We start from the raw sequence: 16575 nt of genomic DNA, 5'->3' as shown, positions 1-16575 counted from the left end.
GAAAAATCTAGTCCACAACTTCACAATTTTCATTATCAATTACCAATTCAATTCAATCAAAACAAAATTTTCAAGTCAGAAATTAAAACAAATTGCAATATCAGAGTTAAAGTGGCGAATCAACAAATCTATTTTTTATCTATTTTATTTGTTGTGGCAACACATTAAAAAATCAGAAAAACATACTGGCTGTACTTTATTGCACTTCAAAAGCAATTACCACAAGAATAGAAATATAAAAATAACGAGACGTTCAGAATCAAAAACTGATTGCGCCATCTATCGGCGGGAACCATGACACCATTCGAGCTTTCATCGCTTTGAACCGCCTTCTCATTGATTTCAGTACTGCCTGGAATCGATAATTTGATAATTTGAATCGAACATTTTGATGATATATCGAGTTTTTCTTTGTTAGAAAAGAGAACGGCGTACTTGATATTTTTCATTTATTGTTTTCCTTGTAGTATAAATTACCTCCAAATAATTAAACTTGTCCAACTAGGTATGAAATTTGTTACCTACTGTAATGTCACTTTTCTATATCCTGATCGATTCCCCCCCCCCTCCCCCACCCCCACACAAATTCCATCACTGATTCTTGGGAGCAAACTCATCAAGCTCTCTCGCTTTGTTTACCAAGTAATCAAACGTAACAAGAACGAGAAAACATGCTAAGTTTGCTTCCGGGGAAAAAATACACTACAGATAGTCCCCGAGATACGCAATACCTCTTCTACGCAGATACGGAGATACATAGTTTTCTTAAATTGACAATTATTCGAGCAAATTATACTGATTGTAAAGTCATTTGTAAAGTGCTAAATAATTTTCCATTTCATCGCATTTTAATAATCTTTCAAAAAGACTCAACTTTGTAATCTTCAGTCAGAATCGTAATGAATTATTACTTTAGCCATTACAACCACCCACTAAAATGCAAAATTACACGAAAATTTGCTGTATTTTGGCAGGAAACCGTGAGTTTCGACTTGCACGGAAATTCGACATTACGCGATTTTTACTCGGTCCGCATCAATAGCGTATCTCGGGGACAGCTTGTACACCATTTGTAAGGCAGCGCTCTAGCAGCAATCGAACAAGACATCGAACATGAAAAATATATGGGATTTGACATGTTCGATTTGATAAACAACAAATCGAACATGTCAAATCCCATACATTTTTCATGTTCGATGTCTTGTTCGATTGCTGCTAGAGCGCCGGGTAAGCAGTAACGGCGAACTGCTATAGTTCCGTCTCTTTCGCTCTCCTCGGCTGGACATTACTCGTTTTAGTTAAACTCGACTGGACGTTACTTCCTCTTTCTTCCCATTTTCTGTGCGGCACGCCACCTAACAAGCTCCTGGGCGCCATTTTTTGTGTAGCTTCTGTGTGCGGTGTCTAGTGACGCTAAACTTTCCCTAAGTGATTTACGCATTTTTTTTTTGTGCAGTGATTAATCAAACGTTTGTGTAATGGATTCCATACCGAATCAATCGAACCGTACGAGTAATGACGAGACGCCATTACTGCAGGTAAAATAATGAATTTTTCACTTGATCAATCCTTTCGCTGCTACCACACTGGTGCGGTGTGGAGCAGCAGATCTACAGATCTACCGCCATTGGAGTTTTATCTCTTGCATTTTTTTATATTTTTTGTGGTGTGTTAGTCTTCTGGTAATGCTGTGGATGAAGTGCGCCAGCTGCCGGCACAAGAAAAGCCACATCTGATGGCAGTGAACAATGTGCAACAGCAAGTGCCCGGACATCCGATGCCATTGTCCCATATCGGGTCAGATTTGCCGCAAAGGCAGCAGCAACAGGTGAAGATAGCTGACCTTTCCGAGCTCGCTGATTCTACCCCGAATACAGGGCTTCCGGGAGGAAAGCAACCGAATCCGTTCGGTGCAATCGGTACTCCCTGTCCGCCGCAGCAGCGCCATCTACCGAGACCGTGGCAGTTTGTCAAGATGGACGTGGTTCTTCAATTGCCCAACGGGACCCATACACAGGTTACTGTTTTGCCGCTGCAACAAGTGTCTGACGTTTATATAATGTATGCGAATTGCCATATCAACCTTTCCAACCAAATGCCGCCGCCACAACAGCAGCACTACCATCAACAGATGCATCAACTGGCGCAGCTGCATCAACACTATCAACAGCAACATCAGCAGCAAATGCCGCAGCCGCAACAGCAACATCAGCAGCAAATGCCGCAGCCGCAACAGCAACATCAGCAGCAAATGCCGCAGCCGCAACAGCAACACTGCCATCAACAGCAACATCAACTGCAAATGCCGCAGGAGCAACAGCAACATCAGCAGCAAATGCCGCAACAGCAACATCAGCTGCAAATGCCGCAACCGCAACAGCAACACTGCCATCAACAGCAAAATCAGCTGCAAATGCCGCAGGAGCAACAGCAACATCAGCAGCAAATGCCGCAGGAGCAGCAGCAACATCAGCAGCAAATGCCGCAACCGCAACAGCAACATCAGCAGCAAATGCCGCAGCAGCAACAGCAGTGCTACAATCAACAGCAACAGCAGCACTACATTAAACTGCAATATCACCAGCAAATGCCACAGCCACAACAGCAACATCAGCAGCAAAAGCCGCAACCGCAGCCGCAACAGCAAATGCAGCAAATGCCGCAGCCACAACAGCAACATCAGCAGCCACTGCCGCAGCAGCACCATCATCAACAGCAATACCAGCAGCCACTGTCGCAACAGCAGCACTACATTCAACTGCAACATCAGCAGAAAATGCTGCAGCAACAAAACCAGAAACACCAGCAGCCACTGCCGCAGCAGCACTCCATTCAACAGCATCACCAGCAGCCACTGCCGCAGCACCACCACCATCAAGAGCAACACCAGCAGCTACTGCCGCAACAGCAGCCACTGCCGCAACAACAGCCACTGCCGCAACAGCAGCCACTGCCGCAACAGCAGCCACTGCCGCAACAGCAGCACTACCATCAACAGCAACACCAGCAGCAAATAGACCAAAGGAAGCCAAAACTACAACTAAATGATTCAGGGCAGTGGTGCACATCGAGTGCTTGTCGTGGATGGCCGCCCGTGCGTGTAATCCTTAACAACAGTAAGTTACATACGTAAGAAGAAGCTTTGCCTCTTGGGAGTAATGAGCTCTTAACACAATTTCCCACGCAGATGGTCAATCAATGTCAATGGCGTTTAATTGTTCATTACCATGAAATCCTACTGATGATGGTGAAGTTCGCTGCTGCACTTAAACTAATTTTCTTTATTTTGAGCTAGTTTGTTTTGTACTTTTACCGGTAAGTTTATCCTTCTTGGAAAGGAAAATGCATATACCTTGTTTTGATAATTTTCAAATTTTCATTCACAGTCTTATTTTTATCTCTGATGCTTATACCTAACTATTTATGTAACGTTTATGTTACATTTGCTTGAACTTTCTGCACCATTAATTACTAACATTATCGTTCAACATGCGCAACATACAAATTCACTCAGCGGTGTAATTCAATAGAGGATGCTGATCCGAGAGCGACTGCTGATTCCCGCATATTTGGCAAACTATAAACCATTTGGCAAGTGTCTTAGCGTAAAGGCACCATTGATTGTAATACTTCACTAAAACGATTGCAAATTAATGTAAATGAACTCGAAATCAATAAACACAGGTTTGCACATTACATCGCTCAGTTTCATTACTCGTAGGAAGTTCCGCATGATATTGGCTAAGAGTGTACACCGAAATGCGTTGCGAAATTTAAATACTACGAATAGGAATTCTCACACGACCAGTGAACGAAACAGCTCACTGTTTTCGACCGTCCTAAATTTTATACAGATGCTCTTACCTTAAACCTTACCTTAATTAGCTTACCTTAAACCATGATACCGGAAACGAGTTTACTTAGAATCACAATCCAAAAAACCCCAAAGACGCACCTATGATGCCACTATTGGAGGGACATTTTGGCATACTGCTGCAATTTGCTGGAGGAAAAGCGACCACTTAACACGAGCACTACCGGTACACTGTGGCATGGTGCGATTCAGGTGAGCAGGTGAGATGGTCTTTTTCCGGCGGTATGCTAATAGTGGTGGTGTTTAAGCACAAGATACGTATGCTAACGAATACACAGGCAAGGTTTGCTGAATGTACTTCTGCTATATCGATTGCTGTATGCGTTTGTCGGCCGAGCTGGGTAAGTGTGTGGGAGTGTTATCGAAATTATCGCACTGCTTTGAGAGAAAAAGTAAAAAAAAATACGGTGTCATTGTACTACAGTTCAACCTGGCTGGGTGAATCTGCACAAGGACACATTCGACAGGGCGATTAGCAAACGTTTTATCACGATATTGATGTATCTGTTTACGAGATCTCGATCTCTCAACTAAAGCGTAATGAAGAAGTAGTAAAATTGTAAAAGTGGCCGGAGTCGGGTTTTCTCCAATACGATACATCAAAAATCTTATTGATAATCCAAAAAAAACCATCATTGTTCAAATCAAATCCACTTGACACGGTAAACTTGATGAGCCCCTTTACGGAGCCACCCATCGGTGCAACAGTTTACCGGTGATTATAATTTATTTTAAATTCGAAAAATCTAAATTATATGAATCGCCTATAGAAGGCCTTAGAGGGTATGTAAATATGCTTTGTAAAAAGCAGGTTGACTGTGCAAAAGCAAAATTCATATTCTTTTGCACTATTACACGTTACTTTTGGTATAGAAATGTCTTATCGACAATACGATATGACTGTAATATTCTTCACAAAAAAAGAAGCAGTGTGCGTAGCGGAACCTTGCAAAATTCGCTGACCACATGTGTCTTCTATTATGCGGGTGTAACAAATGTTTTGCCATTATATTATATTTCAACCTGAGCAGATTATTGAACCCACATTTCGGTTCACTCCAGCACACTTGCCCATCTCGTCCGCCAAAGGATCGAGCAAAAACGTCTACTCACAAACACGCATCTGTACTTTCATTGCCATACGGCTTCACCTATCGCACACATTGCGCAATGCGCTTAAGTACACTAACACTACCGAAAGCTTCACAGTCGCAGCCCGACGTGGCCGTTCCTTCCAGTTCTGTATCATTGTATCGGAGTGGCTTGCGCTGAGCGGTCGTTATCCCCCAGCAGCGTCGGCGCGTGCAAAGCGCGAGAAGTGAAAAAAAAAAAAAAATGGTGCCCCACCGGTGGTGCCGTCGTGCGTCGATTTTCTGTTCGGTGTTTGTGATGCTAAGCTGCGTTTGCTTCCCGCCCGTCCACACTATCATCGTTCCGGGTAAGTGCGGAATGCTCTAAGCTCAACGCAGCTTTGCAAGAAATTGGAAATGTGATGAACACGCCAAATCGATCCACTTTCCAGTTGAACCCGTGACTACCGTCCCTACAGTGGTCAACACCACCATTAGCCCTAACGCTACCGCTAGCCGCTTGCCGCAGCCAAGGGCGGCCGAACAGCCGCAGTCGGCCGCGGTCGCGTACCAGTTGCCTTGTTCGGCCGAGAAGCCATTTGTGTTCGAACGGTCGTCCAAGGGTTTGCAGCTGTATCTTCTCGACGGAACCGGGCTGTATCGCATCGAGGATGGGGACTCATCCGGCGGTATGGTCAAATCGCTCATCAGCACCCTGCCCAAGCGCTACGTGGAAGCGCGGAAGCTACAGGTAAGGGTTTCAGAATTCTGATAGGAGAAGCGCAGAAGAACTTTCCGGCCAACGTGAAAGGTATACGATTACTTGGCAGTGGTAATAGTAGTAGCAGGTATGATAGTGTTAGTAACACGCCACACAAGAAGCCTTCAGTGATTTGTACAATTTACTGAAAATAAGTGAGGCAACGGTGAGGAAAAAAAAGATTTAAATTTTCCTAAAAATAGTGTCAATTTTGATAAAAAAAAAATAATGACACCCTTTACAGAACTAAAAAAAACTTTTGAGAAACAGTTAGTGCGTAATTAAATGAAAAATTGGAACACATTGTACGTAATGTGTTCAACCGATTTAAAATTGAGTGACGTGCTCTAGTGAGTGCTACACTAATTGGGCAATGGGACGCGCCTACAGGAAAAAAACACCCCCACAAACAACTTGTTTCATCCTAGGTTCTGGATATTAAATTGGGCGACTCGGATCACTTATTGTTCGTGGTCACCACAGACCAGTGGCACAACGTGTTTCTGGCCGATCTGGATCCCGCCATCGGTGCGACAAGTGCGCAACCGATCCAGCGCATCAAGTACTCGGGCAACTTCTCCAAAGCTCACCTGCTGGAATGTAACGACAGCATCTACATGGTCACGATCGTCACGTACGCCAACACTGGCAAGATTCGGTAAGCTTTTTCCTGTGGATATGTGTATGTGTGTAACACGCAAAACAAACAAGTGATGGGTAAAGTGGGCACAAATCGACTCCGACTCGACTCGAATTTCGCGACAGACTCCGAAAAATAGGTCCGCCCAGCATTATCTGCAGTCGTTCGGAATCGTCAGAAATTGCCCGGAGTCTTCCGGAGTCGTTTGGAGTCGTAGTCGTCTGGAGTAATCCGGAGTCATCCAGAGTCATCCAGAGTCAACCGAAGTCGTTGTCGCTGGGAGTCAGAATCGTCCGAAATCAGTTAGAGCCTGTATAAGCAGTGCACGCACAAATACAAAAACACAACGAAATGAAATGCACATTGCTCCTGTTGACTCCGACCGACCCCGATTCCGGATGACTCCGACCCACTTCACTTCCGGTTGACTCTGGAAGACTCCGAACAACTCCGAGCTACTCCGGACAACTCTGGACGACTCCGGACGACTCCGACTCCGAACGATTCCGACCAATCCGAACGACTCCGGGCGGAACTAGTGGTTTCCATTTTGTCGAAGTCGAAATCGAATCGGATTCGTGGGTACGCTCCAAAGAGCACATCACTAAAATAACCCCCCCCCCCCCCCACTCTCCACCTACTTTCAACGATCTTTCTCTGTTGTTCTATTCGCACCACACCACCTGCGCTAGCGTTTACCGATGGCAGCAATCGTACTTTTCGCTGGAGAGCACCAAGGAAGTTCCCTCGATCGATGACGTACGGTGCCACTGTCCCAGCACGCTGCTACTGCTGGCGCTGGACTATGCACAGCTGCCGGAGCGCTCCCTGGCCCACGTGCTGCTGCTGGACAGTACCGAACGTCCGGTGAAGGTGCAGGAAATGTTCTTCCTGTACGGGCCACTAGCATCGTTTACATTAAACGGCGAGCTGTATCTAATGCGACACGTTAGCAAAGGTGACGCAAAGCAGCAACTGAGAGCAAATAGTCAGTCTCGCCTATTTGTTCGAATGCAGACTTTCTTTTTATTCTTTTTCCAGACAAATCCTATCTTTATCAGTGGAGTGCCGAGGGAAGGTTCGTACGCACGCGCAAACTGTCCCAGCAGTTCCAGCACATCACAACCCTGACCCGGTGGAAGGACACGCTTGCCGTTGCGTTCGAGGACACCGTCCGGCTGTATGGAGGTAGCGGTAGCAGCGGCAAGCATGATCTGCTCGAGACGGAAATTCCCTTCACGTTGCCAGGCACAAACGCGTCCGAATCAAGGACACAATTAACACCGGCCTCCGCTGGAGAGAGGCTAAGAAGGCTGTACGGGCTTCGAGCGACCGCTGCCGGGGAGGTCCTGCTAGCGACCGAGTTCTATTGCCCTGGGCCGGGTGAAAATCCCACCAATGCTTCGACTGCACTGCATGTTTACAAACTGTCCGTTATGAGCGTTGCACGATCGGCAGAAGGTAAAATGCGTTGCCGCGCATCGTTTTTTTTTATTCTAAACACTTTAAAGACATTGTTTCTTTACACACGTGCACGTACTCTCTCTCTCTCTCTCTCTGTTGCAGGAGACGCACAAGCGAGCGGCTTCCAAGCACTGAACAGCTGTCTGCACCGGCTGAAACAGGAGCTGAACGAGCGCAAAAAGTGGATCGACGTCATCCGGGTGCAGCTATCGCGCAAAAACCTGGTGCTGGACGCAATCGCGCAGGGTGGCCCGGCTCGATCCACACTCCTGCACCCGACGGTGCAGCTGAGCAGTGTGGTGCTGCCGCACGATAACCCCCATCTGCTACCGCCGTCCCGTACCATGCTGAATGGACAGTCGCTGCTACTGCGCCACTACCGCATGGCCACCGATCTCAACCAGGTGCTGTTGCGCAATCGCGCGCGCACCGAAATCCAGGGCGATCTGCACGTGGCCGGCAATGTGCACACGCGCTGCTCCAGGATACGCGCCGTCCGAGCGCAGGACAGTAGCGGCACGGAGCAGCAGCGCACGAGGCACGCGCGCTCGACCATGCGCGTGACGACGGGCTCCTCATACTACCGCGTGCTGAAGGCGAAGGAAATCGTTACCGACTCGGCACTGAGCAAACGTAAGTCGTCGTCGTCCGCCTCGTAGCCCCGGCACTGCTTAACCTGATTGCGTTTGCGTTTTGGCAGGATTTTTGCTGCGCTCGAAAATGAACGTACTGCCCGGCACTATGCAGCTGGACGAGCTGACTGCCGGCTCGATTCGGGTGGAGCACGGGCACATTAATCAGATCCCCATACCGACGCGAACGGTGCTGCAGGATGCGGCGACCCACGGCTACCGGGGACATAAGGTGTTCCGCACCGTCAAGTCCTTCCGGCTGAATGCGGACCACCTGAACGGGCAACCGCTGTCGACGGAAATCATCGAGTCGGGCCTGCGGTACGCTAGCGACGGTATCACGATCAAGACGGATCTGTGCCGCACGCGCAACCTCATCCTGCGCAACACGCTGAACGGTTTCCGGCTGAGGCAACTCGTTTCCTCGTACCAGCGAACCGTTCAGGTTAAAGGTGCGCAGTTGCGCTATGCGCTAAACTTCCCCCGCACAAAACCCATAACCTCGTCCACTAATCTTTTGTCCCCTCGCGCACACAGGTAACCTTGTGTTAGCGGGACAGGCGTGCATTAAAAATCTACAGTTCGCCAGCACGCTGAACGGCATCCGGAGCGGAGAACTGCTGGACAGACTCTCCAACCAAACGATCACTGGGCCCGTATTCGTGAGCAAAGGATTCACCCACAACCTACAGTTGCACCAAGTGAACGGGGATCTGCTGTCGAATTACGCCACCACCGTACAGCCGAATCGGAACGGAGCACACCAAAGCCTCCAAATCAATGGTTGGTATTGGGAAGAAATGTGTTTTCGTTTGCCTGTGCGCATCCACGCAGGTTTGATACTATTTAACCCTGGGGTGTTTGATTTGTTGCAGCACCCGTACGAGCGGAGAAGATGGTTATTCTTGGCGATCTGATTGCCAACCACGAGCAACAACAGTTCACCTCGCACATTGGTACGCGGCCGGGCGATTTCCGACAGCTTTACACCGGCAAGCTGTTGCTGAACGGCTCGTTGCGGCTGAAGGTGGCTAGCATAAATGCAGCCAACATTACGCTCATGGGACAGTCGGTGACGAGCAAGCCGTACGACCAGTACCTGCTACGCACGGAACGCCAGGTAGGTGTAGGCAATTATTATCCCTTCGAAATTATGCTGCTATCAACAACTGAAGGTTTGAGTGAAAAATAGTGAAATATTCATACCAAATTGTAGACAATGTTCCTTTTCTACCTTTTTGAACATTTCACAGCTTGAAGCACGGATGTCTTAAAAATGTGTCATACGAATAGCTTGATAAATAGTTGTCTTGCTGGCTCATTTTAATATTTAAATCGATTTGAGACAAATAGGTTGGTTCAATCGAAGTTTGAATTTATATTTTGTTTTGAAAATCGAATCTCAAGACCGGTCGAGAAAATTGAATATGCTTACAAGTATGTTGCGTAATCTAAAATGACACAGGGTTTCGAATAAAATAATGGGACACGTGGGCCACTCGTTGGAATGTTTCCAAACATTAAAGGAAAATTGCAACGCTGCTATGGAGGATGTGCTTCATGAAACCATACATTATTTGCTTGTACTATTAATTTGATTTGTTAGGTTGAACTAATAGACAAGTATTTTGGTAAAATTAGGCTTTTTGGGCCGAAAAGTTATTAAAAACTATTGATGTAAAGGATTAGTTCAAACACTCACGGGCCTATGAACAAAATGCCTATGAGGTTATGCTGAGATGTTTTTTTAACTACACTTCAACATATTTGTGTAGAAGTACCAATTTTGGATTATGCTGAGGACCTCTCACGATTGCCATCTACTTGGAAAACATATTTGCTATCGGAGCTAAGCACCAAAGCCTTACGTTATTAATTTTAACGAACTCTTTAGCCACAGCAGTCTTATGGGATGCTACATTGTCAATAAGAATGATCGGCTGCTTAACAAATCCATCGTTTCATCCAAATACAGTCAGAATTCAATAGTTGAACGTTTTTTTTCAATTGGAATGTTTTTTAGTTGAACGATCCATAGTTGTTTGGCAATTCAATTAAAAAGCATGAGTGAGTATGGAAACCCCAGTAACTAAAAAGCATATATTTAATAGTTAGCACAGGCAATCGTAGTTCAACCAATGAGTTCAGACTGTAGCTAAAATATAATCTTCAGTTGAAAGCGTACCGTTTGCTGATATATAAATGACGATTCCATTATTTATCTTTCTTTAACAAAATATAATACTGCGCCTTCTAATACTCGGTACCACTTGAGTTGTAGGATGTCCAGCAAGTTATCATTCTGCTGTGTTTCTCAGGGATACTTTAAATCCAATTTCATTGACCAACATTAAATTCGCTTCATTATTCGTTAAATTCGCTGCTTAGCAGATTTTGTAATGTTCACTTTCTTTGATTCTCGAATTATCGCGCACTTTCCAACCTGTTTTATTGGTAAGAAACATACTCTTACAACAAGTTGAATGTTTAGTTTCATAATCAAGTGACCTATATCCCTCATAGAATATCGTTCTAAATCTAGCTGTTCGACATTTTACTTATCGTACAAAGATTTTGTTTTTCTTCTTGGCATCTTCATTCGAAAATCTGTTTCGACGAACCGGACAATGTCTTATTAACGTTTTTGACATATAATTTACGATTTTTTCAATGGAATAATTAAACTTGCACTAAACTTGCTGTTGCGAACAGTCGGGGTCCCCTTCGATCATCAGTCACAGGCTCTAAAATTTTTGCTGGTGGGGGGGGCGGGGGCGAGTGTGGGGTGCAAATGATTCGCCAGCCTTGGGGCCTAACGGCCATCCTTCCGGGGGCCCTTGTCGCTAGTACTCTGTCCATACGGCATACTACACAATGGCGATCTACGGGGCCCCTAAATCGGCGGGGCCCCAGGCGACCGCCTAGTCCGCCTACCGTTAGATCCGCCACTGACTGCACCAATATAAGTATGTAACAACCACCATAAAATACGTAAAATTAACAGTATCAAATATATCCGTTTTCTATCATTGGTTGTATTCATAGCCAAACTCAATTAATCGCACAATTGATGGGGCTAATCCTTAAAAAAAAATAATTTCTTACACATTTCTGATTACACCGTGCTTGGACACACTTCATATCACCTGACAATCCTTCATATCACCTGAAAGGGATACCGAAGCATGCTACCGATTCAGCGCGATACGAAGAGGAGCACAAATCAGGGTGGTCTGTTTGAATGTGAATAAATTAAGAACCGTAGCCATAGTCCAACTATCTTCTGGCCAAGATAATACTGGTCATGACTAGCCCTAACTATCGATCAGGGAATAACAAGAGCGCATTTGGCAATAAGGCAACTCGAGCGGCTTAAGATTTCGCTTTCTTTGTATGAAAGTCATTCGAGACTGCTTTATTTTCATGAAACTGATTCGATTTTATAATCCTTTACAAATAAATGATGCTTAAAACACATATTCACATTTTAGATTGCAAAACTTATAACGAAAAACCCGATCTGTTCATTTGTTAACTACGCACTACGACCAAAACGACAGTTGTGATCAAAGCATCCATACTGAGATATTTGGTACACCGATGTTCAGTTGTACCAATTGTGGTCATACGCAAAAAAGCACATTTTCGATAAAATGATGGTAAATTTTGATTTTGTTGATTTTGTCCCAAAATGATGAGTTTGAGACAAAACGATGGTTAGTTACTTCAAAATCACTAATATTCTGCAGTCCTGCTCTTAGCAAAATGGTAAGAGATGCAAAACAACCTAGCAACGTATTTTAAAAGGCTGATATTTCACAAATGGAAGTGGCCAGCACGGAACTAATGATGCACAAATGTGTTAAAATGTTCACATTTGAAATGGAAAATCCTTCCGTGGTTTTAGAATGCAAATAAATTATTTCAGAGCGAAAATAGTGTTCGTTATAGCCATAATTGGTACACTTACCCTAACTATAATTACATCCAGTAATTTAAATTTGCTTCAAATTGAGCTGTCCTAATGGAAAAGTCCTGAAGTAATTTAATTTGGTGCTAAGACAACGCAAACTGTGAGCAGTTTGTGGAAAAATTCCATAGCTCTTCTGAATAATTTTCTTTATCGTTAGAACTATATTCCCCTACGTGATAGATACACCACCTTCATAGCAATGTTTTCGACTTTCCCCAACCGATTAATCGACATTTCCCAAATTGGCCGGTCCCATGAAAATATGGAAAAAATAATCAGCTCGTGAAAATTAAACGCCAATTAATATTAACATCTTTACTCCTGAATAAAAAAAAAAAATATTAACATCTTTTCTCGCACTACTTGGCACGCTCTCGTCCAACGACCGACAGGTAATAAACCACCCGCTTGCGTACCATGCGGCCCAGTTCCAGTACCTGTTTGCGAACACGCTGAACAGCGTCGCGCTGTGGCAGTTTAGCTTGACGCATCGCAACTGGCAGAACAGCTTCTACCTCCAGGACGCGACAGTGCTGGGTCATGTACGGCCAGCACGCATCGCGAAACGGTTACACTCGATGCAGCAAAACCGCATCGACGTCGGTGCGCAGTAAGTCACACAATTCGGGCGATTGATTTTTGCCCGCGAGCATTTTTGAATCAAATGTCTAACTAAATTACTTTTTTCCTATGCCCCCGCCTTGCCAGTGTTCGTGTGTGTGATGTGAAGGAGTTTACCGGCACGCTGCGTATGACGCACCTGCGTACTGGTTCGATCGACGGTACGCTCAGCCCGGACGCCCTCTGGCGCAATGACGAACAGCAGACGCACGGGAGGGCGGCTGCCGCACCCAAAGCACTGTACGGTCGTACCGAGCTGCGACAGAGCGCGGTCGTGATGCGTGGCCCGCTGCAAACCGCCGGCTTCAACGGCAGAACGGCGTACGAGCTGGCCGAGCTGGCGAAACCACCGCGCCGGCGGTACCAGCAGCTTCAGCTGGCCGCCGTCAACGCCACTACCGCTAGCGTGCGGCAGCTTGCCGACCTGTCGCTCGACGAAGTGCTGCAGCGCTTTGTCGCTTCCGTGCACCACCAGCACCCCGATGCGGCCGTCGGCGGGAAGGTTCCGTCCTTTGCGAAGATCATCGCGCCGGCCGACCCGCAGCGCATTGCGGCCGCATCGGTCGGGCACATCAACTTTTGTCCCGTTCAGCGGCTGCTCCAGGAGACGGTACCGAGCAGGGGCGCACGGCCCGGCCGCCCGATCGCGGGCCACAAGCGCGTCCTGGGACCGGTCCAGATCCGGCAGCGGCTCGCCGTCGACCGCATCAATGGGCACGAAACGGGGCAGCTGGGGCGCATCGTAACGCGCGGTACGGACGCGATACCGCAGAGCATCGAAGCCCGGTGGCACTTTGGCACGCTCGATACCGGCTACCTCACCGCGAAGCTCATCAACCGGACGCCGCTCGCCCGGCTCGCCCTACGTTCCGACGAGACGCTCCCGCTGCAAAGCGAGCTGCTGATCGATCGGCTAGAGGTCAGCGTGCTGCAACTCCCGAAGCTGCCGCCCTGGATGTTCGAGCCGAACGTCGCCGGTTCGCCGCCGGTCCGCATACCACACAGCGTGACGCGTCTGCGTTGCCACGGCAGCATCCACGGGCACGTGCGCGATCCGACCCATCCGCTGCACCAGCTGCTGCTGGCACCCTCGCTCGACCAAACGCGGCTCGTTACCGGCGGGCTCGTCTTTGCCGGGCAGAGCGTTCACTTCGGCAACTGTTCCACCCAGGCCGGCGGTTCGATCAAGCGGGTCGAGCGGGCGGCCCGTGGGTGCCTGCGACGCGACCCAGCATCCTCCGCCGGACGACCGCCGAGCGTGTTCCAGCACGAGCAGGCACTGCTGCCGGCTGGGCCCGATCCGGTATCGATACGGGGCAGCTTGCTGGTGGCGGACACCGGCTTCCTCACAGCGCGCACCATCGCTGGCGTGCACGTTGCCGACCGTCTCGGACCGAACGCGGACCTTTACCGGGTCGCTGGCCACATCGGTCGTCTGCCTATTGTGGGCGAAAAGCGCTTCCCGACCGGGGCCAGCGTACACAATCTAACGCTTCTTCAGCCCGGTGGTGGCGTTACCAGCGACAATGACAGCTTCTGGTCCCGGCTGGCCTTCTGCGGCCATCCGTCACAACATGCCTGTCCCGCCGCACTGCACTTTGACCGATCGATCGTGGTGAGCGGACTGCTGGCAGCCGGCCAACTAAACACCGTACCGCTGGAAGGCTTTTTCCACGCCTTTGCGAAGCGCCAATCGACGCTGATGCAGCAGTCGAAGCTGCACCACATCCAGGACTTCCCCGGCACGCTGACCGTGTCCGAGCTGCGGCTCACCGGTCCCGACACGATCCTGCACTACGTCAACGGCATACCGCTCGGCGAGCTGATCCTCCGGTCGACCGCCAATGATACGCACCAGATCGTGCCCGGCGCCAAGTCCTTCCGCGCGCTGCACATCGACGGACCGCTCGCACTGCAGCAGCTGAACGGTCGGCCACTGGCGCAGACGAAGCGCAGCTCCATCACGCCGGAAGAGGGCCAGCCTCAGCACGAGGCGATCGTGTTCAACCGACCGGTGCTGCTGGCCGACCTGCAGACACGCGCCCTGTACCACCTGCGGACTGCTTCGGCGCGGCTTGCAACAGCCGCCCGGACCGCCACCGTCCAGCTGCCGTCCGAGCTGCAGCTGCACGCCGGACAGCGCCATCCACTGGCACTGCTGCAGCAGCGCACCCTGCACGGTGCCCGCTCGCGGACGGCACTCGGACGGACGAGCCAACCTGCCAGTGCCGATTCCCCGGGCCATGTAACACTCGACAGTGGAGACACTGTTCGCGTCCACTGCTCCCCGGACGAACGGTCGCTGCGGGTGGAATTGCGCCGCTACCCTACGAACCGTACCAACGAGCAACGGCTGCACGAGCTGCCGCCAGCAGCAGGCTGCTCGCAGCCGACCGACACATACGCTCTGAACCGTACGACGGTGCTGATTCTACTTCGCCATGGTACCGCCACTGTCACCCTCTACCAGTACGATGTCGGGCGCGGGCATCTCGTACCGCTCCGACTGCCGGCGCCCAGCACCGGCTGCCAGCACGTGCGCCTTCTCCGCCCGAACCACGACACGCTGATGCTCGCTACGGCCGGATGCGCCAACGCCTCGCCCCACTCCGGTGGCATCCAAATCTACCATTTCGATGGTAGTGCGGCGGCTCTGCCGGTGCGCTTACGCCACTTCCAAACGATCGATCTGGTCGCACCGGTGACGGGAATGGTTTCGGCGGACGCTGGTGCTACGCTGGTGGTGCGCGACGACGCCACCCGCTGGCATCGGTACAAGTACAGCTCCGTGCGGGTAAGAGCCATTGGTTGGAATTTGTTTCCCATGACGTTTGCTAATCTGATTGTTTTCTTCCTACCTCTCTTGCAGGGCTGGACCCAGGACGATAGTTTGCTGCCTTAGGAACCTTCACTTCCTATTCGTATTTAGTGGGACACTCTAGGTAGGAAGTGCCCCCTCGGGACACGAAAACGCCCGCAAATGAGCGATTTTGATTATATGTTAAATTATTTTTGTTTAATAAATGCTTACTACGCCTGCTTAGCGTAAGTAATTCCGTAGAAAAAAGGCTATCTCTGAGTATGCTTGAAATGTCAATATGTTGATGTAAGATGACGCACAGTCTCCGAAGCCACTAAGGTAAATGTACCAATAGTGGTGCAATTGGTAGTGTTCCGGCAATGGTACAATGGTGTTATGGTTCCTATAGTCGTCGTAATGTATCCCTATAGTGGTGGTAAACAAAGATGCTTCAAAAACTGTGTATAATATCAATGGAGCTTGCAAAATATCGAATTCTTGTGCAATTTAATCGTAAGATTAATGTATTAATCATTAATGTATGATTTTGATTTATTAAAATATTCTCCAACGTACTGTATATAACCGTACTGTCGTCAACCCACACCCGGAATAGTGTGTGCTTCTCTCAAAGTCGATTTTCCTCTCAGCCAAATATGCAAATGTTGGCCTTTGTTTGGTAAATTACCTACAGAAAACTCATTTCTGTTGCATATTTAAGTGAAAACAGTACGACTTGCC

General features: G+C 48.4%; 2 protein-coding genes across 2 annotated transcripts; both read left to right on the top strand.

Moving 5' to 3' along the window:
* Positions 1-1029: 1029 nt before the first annotated feature.
* On the top strand, positions 1030-3725 carry LOC120961610 (putative mediator of RNA polymerase II transcription subunit 26). Its single transcript, XM_049605165.1, has 4 exons — positions 1030-1538; positions 1676-3116; positions 3188-3315; positions 3387-3725. Exons 1-3 carry the CDS (start codon positions 1479-1481, stop codon positions 3229-3231), a joined length of 1545 nt encoding a protein of 514 aa, XP_049461122.1. The 5' UTR covers positions 1030-1478; the 3' UTR covers positions 3232-3315; positions 3387-3725.
* A 1164-nt stretch (positions 3726-4889) lies between these two features.
* Positions 4890-16101, top strand: LOC120957367 (uncharacterized). The gene is made up of 12 exons (XM_040379553.2): positions 4890-5312; positions 5397-5695; positions 6133-6362; positions 7037-7302; positions 7386-7805; positions 7911-8441; positions 8509-8892; positions 8978-9223; positions 9316-9560; positions 12806-13023; positions 13122-15828; positions 15904-16101. The coding sequence occupies exons 1-12, from the start codon at positions 5210-5212 to the stop codon at positions 15934-15936; spliced, it is 5682 nt and encodes a 1893-aa protein (XP_040235487.2). The 5' UTR covers positions 4890-5209; the 3' UTR covers positions 15937-16101.
* Positions 16102-16575: the final 474 nt, after the last annotated feature.

Source organism: Anopheles coluzzii, chromosome X (assembly GCF_943734685.1).
Source record: "Anopheles coluzzii chromosome X, AcolN3, whole genome shotgun sequence".
In the NCBI taxonomy this organism is placed as follows: domain Eukaryota; kingdom Metazoa; phylum Arthropoda; class Insecta; order Diptera; family Culicidae; genus Anopheles; species Anopheles coluzzii.
Note: the sequence above shows the minus strand (reverse complement) of the source record. Positions and strands in the feature narration are given on the sequence as shown.

What these genes read in the sequence shown, in the direction of transcription:
- LOC120961610 (XM_049605165.1), top strand. Translation starts at nt 1,479, where the DNA reads ATGGATTCCATACCGAATCAATCGAACCGTACGAGTAATGACGAGACG. An exon ending in ACGAGACGCCATTACTGCAG is followed by an intron (nt 1,539 to 1,675) that starts GTAAAATAATGA and finishes GTGGTGTGTTAG; the next exon opens with TCTTCTGGTAATGCTGTGGA. An exon ending in GCGTGTAATCCTTAACAACA is followed by an intron (nt 3,117 to 3,187) that starts GTAAGTTACATA and finishes TTTCCCACGCAG; the next exon opens with ATGGTCAATCAATGTCAATG.
- LOC120957367 (XM_040379553.2), top strand. Translation starts at nt 5,210, where the DNA reads ATGGTGCCCCACCGGTGGTGCCGTCGTGCGTCGATTTTCTGTTCGGTG. An exon ending in GCCAACACTGGCAAGATTCG is followed by an intron (nt 6,363 to 7,036) that starts GTAAGCTTTTTC and finishes CACCTGCGCTAG; the next exon opens with CGTTTACCGATGGCAGCAAT. An exon ending in CGCATCGACGTCGGTGCGCA is followed by an intron (nt 13,024 to 13,121) that starts GTAAGTCACACA and finishes CCGCCTTGCCAG; the next exon opens with TGTTCGTGTGTGTGATGTGA.